This window comes from Thermobia domestica, chromosome 16 (genome assembly GCF_964235325.1).
Source record: "Thermobia domestica chromosome 16, izTheDome1.hap1.1, whole genome shotgun sequence".
Lineage (NCBI taxonomy): Eukaryota > Metazoa > Arthropoda > Insecta > Zygentoma > Lepismatidae > Thermobia > Thermobia domestica.
This window is the reverse complement of record NC_137469.1, coordinates 84,884,615-84,899,836: the sequence shown is the minus strand read 5'-3', so window position 1 is coordinate 84,899,836 and position 15,222 is coordinate 84,884,615. Positions and strand designations below refer to the sequence as shown.

At 35.2% G+C, this 15,222-nt stretch overlaps 1 protein-coding gene across 1 annotated transcript in view; it reads right to left on the bottom strand.

The window, feature by feature from the left end:
• Positions 1 to 15,222, bottom strand: part of Ifrd1 (Interferon-related developmental regulator 1) — a 51,188-nt gene that overhangs the window by 16,121 nt on the left and 19,845 nt on the right. The window contains exons 3-5 of the mRNA XM_081742705.1: positions 13,064 to 13,229; positions 10,807 to 11,008; positions 3,311 to 3,540 (exon numbers count right to left, since the gene is read on the bottom strand). Of these exons, the coding sequence (XP_081598831.1) occupies positions 3,311 to 3,540; positions 10,807 to 11,008; positions 13,064 to 13,229 (598 nt within the window). The remainder of the gene's footprint in view (positions 1 to 3,310; positions 3,541 to 10,806; positions 11,009 to 13,063; positions 13,230 to 15,222) is intronic.

Sequence of the window (15,222 nt, the reverse complement as noted above, 5' to 3'; positions counted from 1 at the left end):
AGCCGTACTGCCACGTTTATTTTGTACACATCCACGTCTATCCTTTGCCACCTGATCGCGCTGTAGTTCGTCTGCTTAGCCATCACCACACCCCTTAGCATTCGGCAACATCGCGTCAGAGCTTGCGTTTTATTCGTTTAGCTGAAATGCCAAGATGTTTGTCACAGGCTTTAAAAACGCTAATTCTTACTGACAACCATGCAACATTTCACGAAATCAAGGGAATATCTAAACAAGAAAGACCTACCCAATGATTGGAAATAAAATATAACCTAACACTACAAACCACCTGAGAAATCGAATTGTAAGTTACACTCGTATATAAGACTCTAATACAGACTAAGAAGCATTTTTGTCAAGTAATTTAATACTAACGACATAGGTATTTGCTGGTTCGCGGCTCACACTGAAATCCTGATATCGATTTCCCGGACTTTCCAAGAATTTTTATAACTAAGTAAATCTTCCCTGGTTAAGTTTAAAAGAAAATAAATAAATAATAATAATAATGAAAAAAAACTATCGACCTTCGCCATACCCATTGTTGTCTTCTTACTGTAAATACCTATTACAAGTCAACTTCCTCTATTAGAAGTACCAAACAATAACTATACACTAACGATAACTTTATTTAGTGTATAGATCTTCGCATTCTGAATACACGTATAACTTTTCATTTTCTTTCAAAGCTTTGAAGTTTCAACAGCTATTGGCGTTCCTAAAGTTCCTCTTTCTGAAGATAATTTTCTTTTTTCTTTAAAAAAAAAAAAAGAAAGAAAAACTCACTCTTTTGTGATATATAACTATCTCTTAGACTTTCAACATATTCTGAAGCATTTCCCTTTCCCTGACTCAATTTAATTTCCCTGATCTCCCTTGACTTTCAGGATCAGTGTGAACGCTGTGATTGTTCTTTAAGGAAATCGGTAAAGGAAAAATGAGTGGGTTTTCACAAGAAATTTTGACAGCAGTGATTCACGGAACGTTCACGAGTCTCTAAAATGAAAGGAACTTATAAATATATGTAGTAATACAAGTAGCATACTTTCTTGATAAACATACATATGAAGATGACAAGTAGTCTTTGATACATAGCGTGGAATTACCGTTTTACTACTTGAATGCCTACGTTAAGTACAATTTTAACTTTTATTTAATTTTCAACAAGTTAAGTTCGTGCATATGATATTGATTCAATTCAGATGGTCTCCAAATATACTGAACTGCATGTGACTAAACAGGTACTGAATCTCACAATGTGCAAATAGTTCATTCGTTATATTATCCCTTCAACTGCCATGAAACCTCTCAACCAAAGATGTGACGAAACTTTCAATAATAATCCATGATCCAACATGTGAATAATTCAAAAATTATTTGATACTTACCGAATATTCTGATGAAATAAAAAATTGCATTTCTTCATTACTATATACCTGTATCTCAATTGCTCAGAAAATGATTTTATACACTATGTATCACTCAATCTCACGGCTCTATATCCATGTAATCACGAGCCACCGTGACTGACATCCATATCGCTCGAAAAAGTACATATTACATAGTTTCTAATGATCTGTACTCGATCTCTCTTCGAATACAACAATAGCTGAATAACCGAACGCAACAGCTGCCGCTAAACTTTCGATGAACTGAAATTAAACGAATTTGGTGAATAAAAAAAATCATGCTTAAAATGGTTACTCCACGAAAGTAATCTTTCTCTGTTATAGAATTATATAGAACTAACTCCGTAACTGCGGTGCTGCGTGCTGTAAGATAGAATTAAATGCTTTCTTAAATATACTGGAGTGCCAAAACTTGATCTTTGCTAACTATCTTTCAATGCTTCAAATCCGATAGATCATCTTATCTAACTTGTTATGCCTAAATGCTTTTACTACTAACAAACATAAATGCACTGATTACTATTCATATATTTATACCACTAAATTCCGTATCCCCATGAGAGTATCCAATATAAATCCAGATTCCATTAAATTTCCATGTATATTTCCTACTCACAGATTACACTTAGAAAAATAACATCAAAGATTCCTAAATACCTATATACATTGTACTCTTATTGAAATCCATCTTGATATGATCATTTGTTTTCACAGTGTCATCCCTAGCAACTAACATTCCATATCTAGGCATGTGCTAACTTCTATAACCTTTATTATCCATACTCCATAGCCTCATTCCCAACACGTGCAAGCACTGGTGACGTTTGCGATTAATCCGCCAAGAGCATTTGTTGTTGGCACAAACAGCTTTTGGAAACAGACTGTTTATGTACGGGAAGAGCAAAGGCAGACCAGACATCACAAGGTGTACCTTCTTATGGGGTTAGATGAAAGACCGTGTTATTGTGCCTTCATCATACAGACGATCTCAAACCGAATTACAAAGAAAAATGAATGAAAAGTAATTTTAGTTTAACGTACCATGATTACGCCCTTTAGGCTAAATAAAACAAACGATTAATGATAATGAGTGAGTGTGAAGTTACTTTTTACTTTTCCACTGGGAATTGAACCCAGGACCCCATGTACACTCATGTCCAAAATTATTGTCGCATGTCTATAAATGTGTTGTTGTAGGAATATAATTTGATAACAATTCGTGCGGTATTTCTTATAATGTTAGTATGTATATAATCGGCAAAGAGATGTATGTGGCAAATTTCATGTCAAAAGAGCAGTAAATAAGAACAACAAGACGAAAATAAAACTTTTTTGTCCATTTAGAAACATTTTGTTTTACTCATTCCAATTTTCGTATTTATAATTCTTTTCCTATGAAATTTACCACAAATATACATTTCCCGATTATACACATAGTATTAAAAGTACCCTGCAAAATCATTATCAAATTATATTCTTACAAGAAGACAGTTATAGATATGCGACAATCATTTTGGACATGAGTGTACATCAAAGATGCATGCGCTAGCCATTAGGCCAGTGGGGAGGATTCAATAATCATGAACGGCAGTAAATTCAGTGAACGAAGGCTCTCTGCAAAGAGTCTGGGAAGAATTTAGCTACTGCTGGATGTTGTCAGTGCGGCAGCTGGAGGGCACATAGCACAATTATAACATTGAGAGTAAAACTTATGACTCACTGAAATATTTCCAATTTATTGTGTAATTACAATTTCTTTCATTTTCATGTTATAGACTTTTGAAGTTAAATCCGTCTTGTCGATACGCCCTATACATATACCGCAAGTAGTGAAGAAACACAATTTTTTAACTTTATCGGAATATCATAATAAGTACGAGGTACTACTCCTCACTACTTACAAAGACATTGTGTTATATACGTCTGCTGGTGACATCAAGGTAAGTAGAAGGCTCCATGCTGATAGCGCTGCGCCATGGAGAGCACTCACTTCCACAGGATGAGATGGCACCATACCATTACCTTTTAAATAGGAATTGGCATATAATGTTTCCAGTGAATGCATCAGATCAAACACATCCTGCATTTCACCGCCAGCAAGGAAACTACACATACCAAGAGCCACGCAACACTAGAAAAGAAAAATATTATTTTACCAATAGTACAACAACGTTGAAAAACGCTAACACACAAAAAAAAAAAAAAATCTTTGCATTTCAAATCTTATTTTTCTATCAGGTTTCTAAAATATAATTACATAAATAAAGTACTTTTTTCACATTACTACGTTATAATCAGTTTGTCGAAATTGAGAAGGCATTTATTGTGATTTGGAAATAACATCATGAAACATATCCACCACTTTGCCGATGACGACCTACTATTTTTCCGGCAACAACTTAAGGCTGTGTCCAATCCTCGAAATGCGTTGGGATTTCCCTATATAATAACATGGCATATTTCTTTCCAAAATATTATGAAAACTATTTACTTTATACATTTCAAAATTCGTCCAAATGTTTGTTAGTATTAATACTGCATGTTCACTTTTTACTTTTTCTTGCTAGGGTAATATAAAGCGCGCTAATTAAAAATTAATTTTCTCCCATTTAAAAGCTGTGTAAGATAATGGCTGTATTTTGCAACAGCGCAGAACAGCAGATAGGAGGCTAAGCAGGTAGGTTTCTTTCATTCTCTGTCTCCCGCTAGGTCACGTGCGCGAACTTAGAGATGTCTCCGGAGATGAAGAAACCAATGGAATGCAGATTGACAGCAGATAAGAGCAAAGTCTGTTTTTTCTTTCTTCATAGATTTTCAAGATTCCATTGATTCTACATAAGCATCTCCACGAATAGTTACCTGTAGAGGCCTATTGGAGCTAACGACGTACGAAAGTTTTAGAAAATCTGTCTATGTTCCTTTCAAGTGAGGGAAGTGTTCATTTATAACAGTAGTTTGGACTGTATAGTGTAGACTAAATTAGCTTATTTGTCGCATCAACTGACAAACGTTTACACAGAGATCGAAAAGGATTTATGCTGTTGTGATGTATAACGAGCTGCAAAATTGTTAATGTATGTGTAAGAAGAAAACGACCGAGAACTGCTTTTCGATATATCATATCGTTTATGCTCTATGAACATCGATATTGAAACCGGAAATACCAGTAAATTTCTACCAGTTCCGGTTTTCAATAGAGAGAGGATTGGAGATGGTACATTTTCTAGAGACGTTTAATCAATTCCCTAAAACCGCTTGTCGCTAGGTAAAATAGTTTTTCATTTATGAACCGTAAGTGGTGTATCTCTATTACTTCCGATTTATATAGAAGATTGACGGAGGAGATGGAACCTATTCTTAGGACGCTAAATAGATTCCAGGAAACCCTTCTCGATATCTCTTGCCACTTTTGGTGTGATACCTGTTAACAGACAGACGGAAATAGCCATTAGACTTTCGAAACCTTTGCATAGAATAGTTTGGAAGTTTAATAAACCCAGGTAGAAGAAATAGTATTCATCAAATCTATTTTCGTGCAGATTAAAAATATGGGAATTTCAAAGATTCTTTTAAGTAAGTTATTATGCCCTAAAGAATAACGGGGACCGCGGTGGCTCAGTGGTAGAGTGCTCACCTCTGGTGTGTATGTGCTCCCGGTTCGGTCCCAGATCGCACCAAGTGGGCTTTGTGGTGGATAAACATCATGTTCGTGAGTTTTCTCATTTTCTTCCACTTTCTTCATTCCACCATTTCATTCATTCTCATCATCATCGTCTCCTTTAGCCTAGTCTGCATAATCGTGGAACGTAAAACACAAAGATTTCACTTCATTTCCAAATAATAACCTAATGCATTCTACAGTATTCTGTTCTTGGCTAATGCCCCAATAATAGCACCAGATTGATGAAACACTTGCAGGTTGATATGCCACAAAATCGATTATTATTCATGTCAAAAAAATGTTGCACCAATATCTGCCAGGTAATCACTACAAGCAAGAATCTATCTATTTCGTTCAATAGTGTTCTCCATGAGACGAGATGAGAAGTAAGGTTTTTTTTCGTCTCGTCTCCTAAATTTAATAGGTCTCGTCACGTCCCGATCCTCGAAGACTTCTTTCGCTCTTGTCTCGACATTTTATTGTTCTGTTTTGGTAATTTACGCTTTTTTTTTTTTTTTTTTTTTTTTTATATAGAAATTATGCCCTATTTTTTCTTAATTTTATCTGAAAGTATCACAACCGTTCCTCGTCACGATTGGTCCACGAATAATGTGCTATAATAACATTTAAACCATACTTATTATTGGTCTAAATTGTGTAACGACTTGCATATTTTAAACGTAGATAAATGCTCTTCATTGCTTTCGTATCATCATTTTACCAATTTGTAGTTTTTATTATTATTATTATTATTATTATTATTATTATAAACATATGAACCATGTAACACTAAAGCAGTGTTTGAGATCAAAACTTGGGTGAATCAGTGCCACCCACGGGACTCGAGAAATTTCTCGTCTCGAAAACGAGAGTACAATCGATGAATTTCTGGTCTCGTGGCCAACAGACGTTCAAAATGGGATGAACTGGTGGACTTGCGCGGGGGTGCATGTGTAGGGAGCAGGTGCGTTAGCAACGGTGGGTATGCGCGTAAACTAGAAGTTTATCCAATCATTATGTGAATAGAAATAGAAAATACATACGTTTCGAATTGCTAAAATTTAAATACATCTCAAATATCGACCAATATCTAGTTTTTGTTTTTCTTACGCCATAGTGAAATATTAACCAGTATAAACTGCCAAAGCGCTTGTAGAGATGTACTTATAATATCGATTCAAATGTTATCATAACCAGTGGCGTATTTAGGATCTTGTTTCGGAGGGAGAGGCTTGAGAACCAGTAAGAAGCATTTGTGTTGTACGTATAATGTGAAAAAAATAATAATGAAATTATTTCGGGGAGCTCTTGAGCCCGATAGCCTCCTAAATGCACCACTAACCAAAACAAATTTGTTATCATTATTAGAGCATAATGTTTCCAGTGAATGCATCAGATCAAACACATCCTGCATTTCACCGCCAGCAAGGAAACTACACATACCAAGAGCCACGCAACACTAGAAAAGAAAAATATTATTTTACCAATAGCACAACAAAGTTGAAAAACGCTAACACACACACACACACACACACACACACACACACACACACACACACACACACACACACACACACACACACACACACACACACACACACACACACACACACACACACACACACACACACACACACACACACACACACACACACACACACACACACACACACACACACACACACACACACACACACACACACAAAATTGAATTTCAAATCTTATTTTTCTATCAGGTTTCTAAAATATATTACATAAATAAAGTACTTTTTTCACGTTACTACGTTACATTCAGGTTGTCGAAATTGAGAAGGCATTTATGGTGATTTGGAAATAACATCATGAAACATTTCCACCACTTTGACGATGACGACCTACTATTTTTCCGGCAACGACTTAATCAGATATGAAACTTTTGTGGTTTCTGGTCAAAAACTGAGACGTGGTTTTCACAGGCACTTTTTGGAACCAACTTAACACTATTTAAAGAGTTCTGGAAAGACCGAAACAAATAATAATCTGAAAGTGTGAGGTCTATGCTATACGGTGGATGCATTAGAACCTCCAAGCCAAGTTCTCTCAATTCCTGAGGTGTCAAAAATGAATGCAGTCTGGTGTCAGCATAGTATTGGACACCCTTTTAGTCGACCAGTTCCGACCATTCCCTTTGAATTTTACGTGCTGTCGACAGTACAGGTTCGAGTTTATCGTTCCGCCCGGAGGAAGCAGTTCGTGATGCACCATGTCCTTCCAATTCCACGAAACGCACGGCATAACCCTCTTGGGCGTAAGAGTGGGCTTTGTCACAGACTAGGGTTTTTCCTAGTTTCGACAACGATCTTTTAAGTACACTCATGTCCAAAATTATTGTCGCATGTCTATAAATATGCTGTTGTAGGAATATAATTTGATAACGAATTTGCCCGGTATTTCTTATGATGTTAGTATGCGTATAATCGGCAAAGACATGTATGTGGCAAATTTCATGTCAAAAGAGCAGTAAATAAGAACAACAAAACGGAAATAAAACTTCCTTGTCCATTTAGCAACATTTTGTTCTACTCATTCTAATTTTCGTATTTACAATTCTTTTCCAATGAAATTTACCACAAATATACATATCCTGATTATACATATAGTATTGAATGTACCCTACAAAATCATTATCAAATTATATTCTCACAAGAAGACAGTTATAGATATGCGACATCATTTTGGACATGAGTGTACATTGTTCCGTAGCTTATCCACTTTTCAATCGCTTCCGAAATGGCTCGAGTTGGTTACATTTCAGTAGAGAACAGCAGACAGAAATTCGATCGAGTAAATGTTTCTGAGTCAGAACATGGCACCCAAACGTCGAAGTTATTTTTGTAGCCAGCGTCCTCCATATCGTTTAACAGTATTTGCTGATGGATGTTAAATCATTGGCGATGTCATGATTATCGTTGTAAAATTTCCGAAAACTCGGAACCACCTGGAAGTTTGTTTGTCTTTCTTTCTTTCTTTCTCTCTCTCTCTCTCTCTCTCTCTTTTTCTCTCATTTTTTTTAATTATCTTAAAATTTAATATTTTCTGCTTCAAATTAGACAATCATAATGAATTCAACGCTCCTTGCTAATGATAATGGAATTTAATAAAGAATGATCTTCATTCAATTTTCAAATCTATAAGAGTAAATCTATTAACTTACTGATTCACTCATTGCTAAATCTCCGAAAACTATTAGAGGTGGAACATTGACATTTCGTAGAAATAACCTCCTTACGAGGGAAAAAGGGGTCCTGAAATTTTTCTGGCTTTCTCCAGGTCCCCGAAACTATAGAAGTATAAATTTGAAATTTTGAAGAAATAATATCCTCGTACTCTAAGGTTGCAAAATGGAACTCTAAAAGGGGTAAAGGAGCTTTGAAAATTTTGTGTAAATATTCGCATGTAGCTAGCCTGATGATAAGATGAAGATTTGCAAAATGTGCCCCGTAAGAGGTGAAACGGAGCTAAGAGTTTATGTACCTTTTGTGCAATCGAATTTACATCAACTATTTTTAAACTCAAAGATTTGTATCTAGTTATAAATCTTTCAAATACACAAATCTTCCACAAACATTACTCTCACTATTGTTGAGACTATCTGATATAAATATGTACGTCTCACGCTTAACCCATGAAGACTAATTGACATTCTGCCAACAGTTAACATAACATATTACAATTACTATTCTTTTAGACCAGTCCTTTCCAAATTAATATTCTGTGAGACTAGATCGCCGCTCTTCTTGCTAAACTACATGAAGAGAACTAGGAGCAAACACGAAAACCTGGCTTTGAGATAGCGCAATGGTATCAAGTAAACAATTATATTGTAAAAAGAACACATTTCCAGAATGTAACGAAAACCCAGATAAATGTAATAATAAGAATTTATATTCAATTTATTGTATATGTATTTAATTTCAATAAAGACAGATACAACTAGAACCAGGCTGTCGCACTGAATCTTCACATGTTTTTTACTATTATTATTTTAATTTTTATGTTTCAAAGTCGAAAGATGCAAGAAAAATGCAAAACCATAAGATTCATTGGGAATCCATTCTCTCTCTCCCGCTTTTCAACAATTAATGAGTTATTTCAGTCTATCGATGGAAATGACGAATATAAAAGTCACTGGAACCGAGAATTCTGGGATTGAAGACTACGCGCTTTTGATAAGCTTTCTTAGCTACCCCTATTCCATCTTTGAGAGAATTCGAGCTTCACGATGGAATAAAACTCATCGCCATGTCTCCACTGTGAAATTTCGAAGAAACTGACGCCGAACCAACGACTCTAAACATTTTGGTGGAACGTCCCCAAGATTCTCTTAGACTGTCCTTGAGAGCTTCAGGACTTTTATTCACTGGAGTGGCATCAAAGGAAAAATAATCAAGAAAGTGCTAACGATTCTGGCTAATGAGTTCTGTTTGAAGCTTCTCTTGGACCATAATGAATCCAGATTATTGTGCTAGTAGAATCTAATCTATCTAGGACCTGACCTACCATGTAAAAAAAAAGTACAAAAAAAAAAAAAGTATTCTACCATTTGACTTGCACTTTTGCGAAGCATTGTGAAATGTTTTACTTCTGAGTTCACCTATGTAATTTATTTTTCTTTCTTTTTTAATCGTCATACAAGCGATACTGTCTGGTAACTAGTCCTTCGGCCTATCTCTAAAATTCTATCGTATAGCTCCTCTTTATTCGCCTCCATTCTCTAAACCGACATAGGGTATACGAATATTATACTATCGCGTTTCTCTCTTCTTCAATTAAAGGCGAAAAAGGGCTAACATGTTGTATGCCCTTTTCGTTCTTCAGATAAAAGGAAGAGGGCATCACAATAAGGATAGTGTAGTTGATGGTTTTCCAGGCATACTACTCGTGGATCGATAACTACTTGCAGACTGTCAACACTTGTTATTGCCATTCTCCTACATCATTCGTTTCCCTCCATCATTAAATGTGTTTCTCTTGCCAATTCTCTGATTGTAAAACTACTCCTATTTTATACTTCGGCCAGTTGCGAATTACTGTTTCATACAGATAAACTGCACTCCTAACAAAGCAGAAAGCAATTAAATGTATCTATATATATAAAAGAGAACGTACAATTCTTTGTCCGCTCATCACGCTAATACGGCTGAACCAATTTCTTTCATTTTTGGGGGGTTATTAGGATTTGGACCCTAGATGGTTTTTATCATATCACTTTAATTTTTAATTACCAGTGTCTTGAGATAATTGACCATTCAGGTGTCCACAAATCCTTTGTTAGTTCATCATAGGTAAAAATAAACGTATTTATATGCAACCCGCATGACCGTGTCACTCGGCGGGTTAACATAAATGACAGGCGATATACAGCGGAAAATAGCTTGAATCTTCTGTTTAAAATTTTTTAATTGATTTGCTTATTGAGCACCGGGATGACCGCAGCGAAGCGGGGCGGGTTAACATAAATGAGAGGCGATATAATGTTAAGATTTACTGCAATCTTCTATGGTTTTTATCATATCACTTGAAAGCGAAAAAGTAAAAATTATCTAAGTAACAAAGTTTATTGCGTTCCGGGGTGACCGCAGCGAAGCGGGGTGAACGCTGCTAGTGCTCTATAAATTGGTTTACACACACGCACATACATACAGCCATGAAAAACCTGCATATGTACAAAGTACAAAAATAAAGTTCATGTATTACCTTTGCTCTGGCAAGTGGAGATGCCGAATTGTCATGGGCTATAACTGAAAGCGTAGGGTATAAGTCTTTGCACGTTGCCTCAGCATTGTCTCCTGCACCTAGTTGAACACACAGTAATGGAGCAAGTTGAGCTGCAGCTGCCTGTTCTGTACCACGTCCTTTCTTCAAACTTCTTTCAATGCCATCTGTCAGGGTAAGCCGTCTACATAAATAACGAAAAAATAGCGATGGTCAAAAATGCAACCAATATGTAAATGATTTTTCATATTTTAATTTGTGCACAGGAGCTATATATTAAAATAATTCCGCTGCTACGAAAGTATAAAAAGAGAATTGAAGTTGGTCTCAAGTAACATGTAAAGAGAAATAAAACTAGTTTTGCATCAACTCTAACCAGCAGAAGACCAGAAGATGAGGTAGAAATCAGAGAGAGAGAGAGAGAGAGAGAGAGAGAGAGAGAGAGAGAAGAAGGCATTACTCTTTTAGCAATATAAAGTACAAATGAAATACGAAATACTTATTGTCAGCGATTATTCTTAACTGGATAGGTTATTACTCAATAATTCGGATTAGTGTTGTATCGATTATGATCGATTTGACCATTACAAAATGAATCATGACGTGAAACAAGTAAACTATGGTTTGGAAAACACTCGTTCACACAAAACACAGCTCGGTGGAGTCTGGAGTACCTAATCTTCCCTTCATTATTTGAATTTTTTCATGTTCATAAGCTAACGAGGAGACTGATGATAATTGAAAGTAAAAGATTATTTCGCCATCCTTTCTATTATATCCAGGGGCGCATCGAGATCACCCTAAAATTTTACAATTCTCTTAAAATAATACAGTTGTATTTTGTCTGCACCAAGAGCGCACTCTCACGGGCCGCTAGAATCATTCTTTTGACTTTGGGCTCCTCCACCAACAAATTTTTGGATGCACACCTGATCCTATCCTATTCTGAAACACATCCTATTTTACTATTGGCTGGAAAGAATTTATTGATCTTGAGTGCCTTTGAGCTGTAAATAAAAGAGGGGAAGTTGACATGTTTCACTAATATTCGTTTATATTCGTAAGATAAAACAATTCGTTAATCCTCGTCTACTTCAAATAGGATGGCGAAATAATCCTTTACTTTCAATTATCATCAGTCTCCTCATTAGCTTATGAACATGAACGAATATTAATGAAATATGTCAACGTGTCAATTCCTCCTCTTTTACTCTCTTCAAGACGATCAACGAATTCTTTCCAGTCAAGGATAAAATAGGGTATGTTTCAGAATATAATAGAACGGACGGCAAGATAACTATTTAATTTCATTACTCATCTGTCTTCTTATTAGCCTACAGGACATAACCGAAGGACCTACAACTAAACATCTCATTTCATGTCTTATATTCTCAGCTGGATACGTTCTCAACAAGAGAATTCAATGATAAACATTCTCTCCTCGCGTCTGCAATAAGCCATAAACGTTCCATAGGAAAAAGTAGTGTGATGTCTCTTATCATTTGCTCTATATCTCTATTACACAAAGGTGCAACTGTTACATTCTTTTATTCTTAATATGCAATACTTATATTATAAAAGATAATATCTATTTTAGAAAAGAATTCACGTAACTGTATTCCTAGGAAAAGCAGGAGACTCCAGTATTTCGGATATATATACAAGTATCCTTTTACGATATACTTTGCAGAAAGTTCTTTGCATTCTTATTCTATCAAAATAAATGGAATCCCTTACATTTTCAAAACGTATTTTTCGAAGTGACGTCGGTTTAATGTACTAAATTTTATGTAGGAGCAAAACACGATTATATTGTATTAATTGTTCCAAATAATTTACTACGGACGTCACTTCGAAAAATACGTTACAAAAATTTAAAAGATCCCATTGATATTGATAGATTAAATATGTGAAGAACCTAATGCATAGCACTCTATCCCTCGTGCGCCTTTTCCATGTGAACGGTATATTCCAATCGTCTTAGATGCCCTGACATAATTCGAGTGAATTTTTCTTTCTACGATTGCATTGGCTGACTTTCTTCTTTAATTGCAGATTGAAAATATAATAGCAGAATAGCATAATACGTAATTGTGTATAAATTTCATCAGAATTATTCTGGAGACGTTTCAATATTCCATCATTTATAGATATCTTGAAATGCAATTAACAAAATAAACATGATTTCCTGAAACAACTGTTTACACATTGCTTGGAAACCTAAGCTGCTGACACTTACCTATCTGTCACAAAATCAGGCACATATTTCTTAATAAATGCTTTCCCCACACTTTCGAGACAAGATGTTCTTCCTTGTGCTGACTTTTGGGTTATTCCATCAATTGCTTCTTTTAATTTCTCTTCAAAAATTTCTTCTTGCGTCTGTTCATCGACTTCATCAGCTCCTGCAAGATCAAGATTTCTAATTAAGTACATATTTCCATACCTATCAATTAAGTTGGAAAATTAACAAAGAAAATCGGACTCATCAAGTAGTTAGAGAAATATATTTGAAACAAATCATTTTACTTAGTGGTAAAGTTAATTTTAAAATATTATCAGAAAATACAAGCTATTACAATACTATATTGTAAGTGCTTTTCCTGAGCCTTTGTCAGACAGGGAGAGAGAGGTAACTGAGTAAATTAGATTCTGTGCCAGACCAACTCATACGAAACCGCAGATGTAACCAGTGATACGGTCTGAGATAAACAAACAAACAAATAAATAAATAAATAAATAAATAAATAAATAAATAAATACATACATACATACATAAATAACACCATGTTGTACAACTAGCGTGAACTATTTATCTTGAAACGCTCCTGTAACTTTCAAACTAATTTATAACATTCGATCAAATTTTGCAACACGCGAATATTGACAGAGGACATTGACATATTACGCAACACCATCCGATTAAGTCTTGCCAACTCAACATAGTTATTTTTTTTAATGGTACTACGTCAGGTTATCACTTATTTTAAATCTATGTACAAAATAACTTGAGTCCGTAGTTCTGTAACATTACAATAATACCACATTTATTATTCACTGTTAGCAGCTAAAAACGCTACAATATGACAGCTAAAAACGCTACAATATGACAAGCATGCGTAAACATCCAAACTTTCGAGAATTCTCGGAAGTGTGACGGACGTGTCAATGCACATCGGAAATACCTTAGTGTCGAATACTATGACATAACTCGGGTAGTATTTATTCTAGAACTAAGTTACATGGCATGAAAATTTCACTTTCTTCAAAATGTTTTATTATGAGAAGTAAGTGTCACACCCAATCACATAGATGGTTTTCCTGAATATGTTGATCATAAGGCTGTTTACAGCAAATTTGATTTCTCTACTCTTTTCGGAGATGTGAGAAACGTGGGGTGAAGATTGCTAGCTCTATGGCCTATGAAGCCCGTAGATTCAATGCCGCGTTCACAAAAGCTCGCCAAAAGATGTAGTTTCTACTTTGTATTCCTATTTCTGCGAGATCCATCTTAATACTGTTCTCTCATTTGCGTCTAGGTCTTTCTAATGGCTGTTTTCCGATAGGACTTCTAGTTAAAACGTTGAAAGCGTTCCTACTTTCTTCCATTCTGGCTACATGACCTGCCCACCTGAGCCTTTAAGATTTGATGACCCTAACAATAATTGGTAGACAGTATAAGTCATGCGGTTTCTCATTACGGAGTTTCCGCCATTTCCCACTCCCGTTCCTCTTAGGCCAATATTCGTCTTAGGATCATGTTCTCAAATATTTTCAGTCTATGTTCTTCCCTCAGAGTAAGCGATCATATTTCGCAACCACACAGAACAACAAGCACGATTATTGTTTTATATATTTTAACCTTCAAATTCCTCGACAGGATTCGCGACAAGAGATTTTGAACTGAATAACAATACGACTTCTCTGCTTTTAGTTGACATTTAATTTCTTCGTGAATTTGGTTTTCGTCTGTTAATATTGATCCTAAACATTTGAAAGTATCCATTTTATCAAAAGCAGGGTTGGCTGGTTTAAAAAAAAAAACGAAAAATGTTCGTAAAATCTTGAACACACATTTGTGGGTTATGGTTCACTCCCGTATATTATTCGTATTATATTTAGACTTAAATTCCCCTTTCATTACTCAAAGAGATTATAGTACAAAAGCAGTTTTTTTTTTTAAATAAAAAAAATATATGAACATTGCTTTTGTGATATTTTTTATAGTTGTTGTTGTTATTGTTGTTGTTATAGTTATTGTTGTTATACAACTGCAATCAAAGAAAAATTCTAAATATTGTTTAGATTTAATACTGTTTAGTTTACTATTGATAGAATACATTGAAGTGCCGTACTTTTTCCTGGAGGAGGAGAGGGGGGGTCATACAAACCGAACGA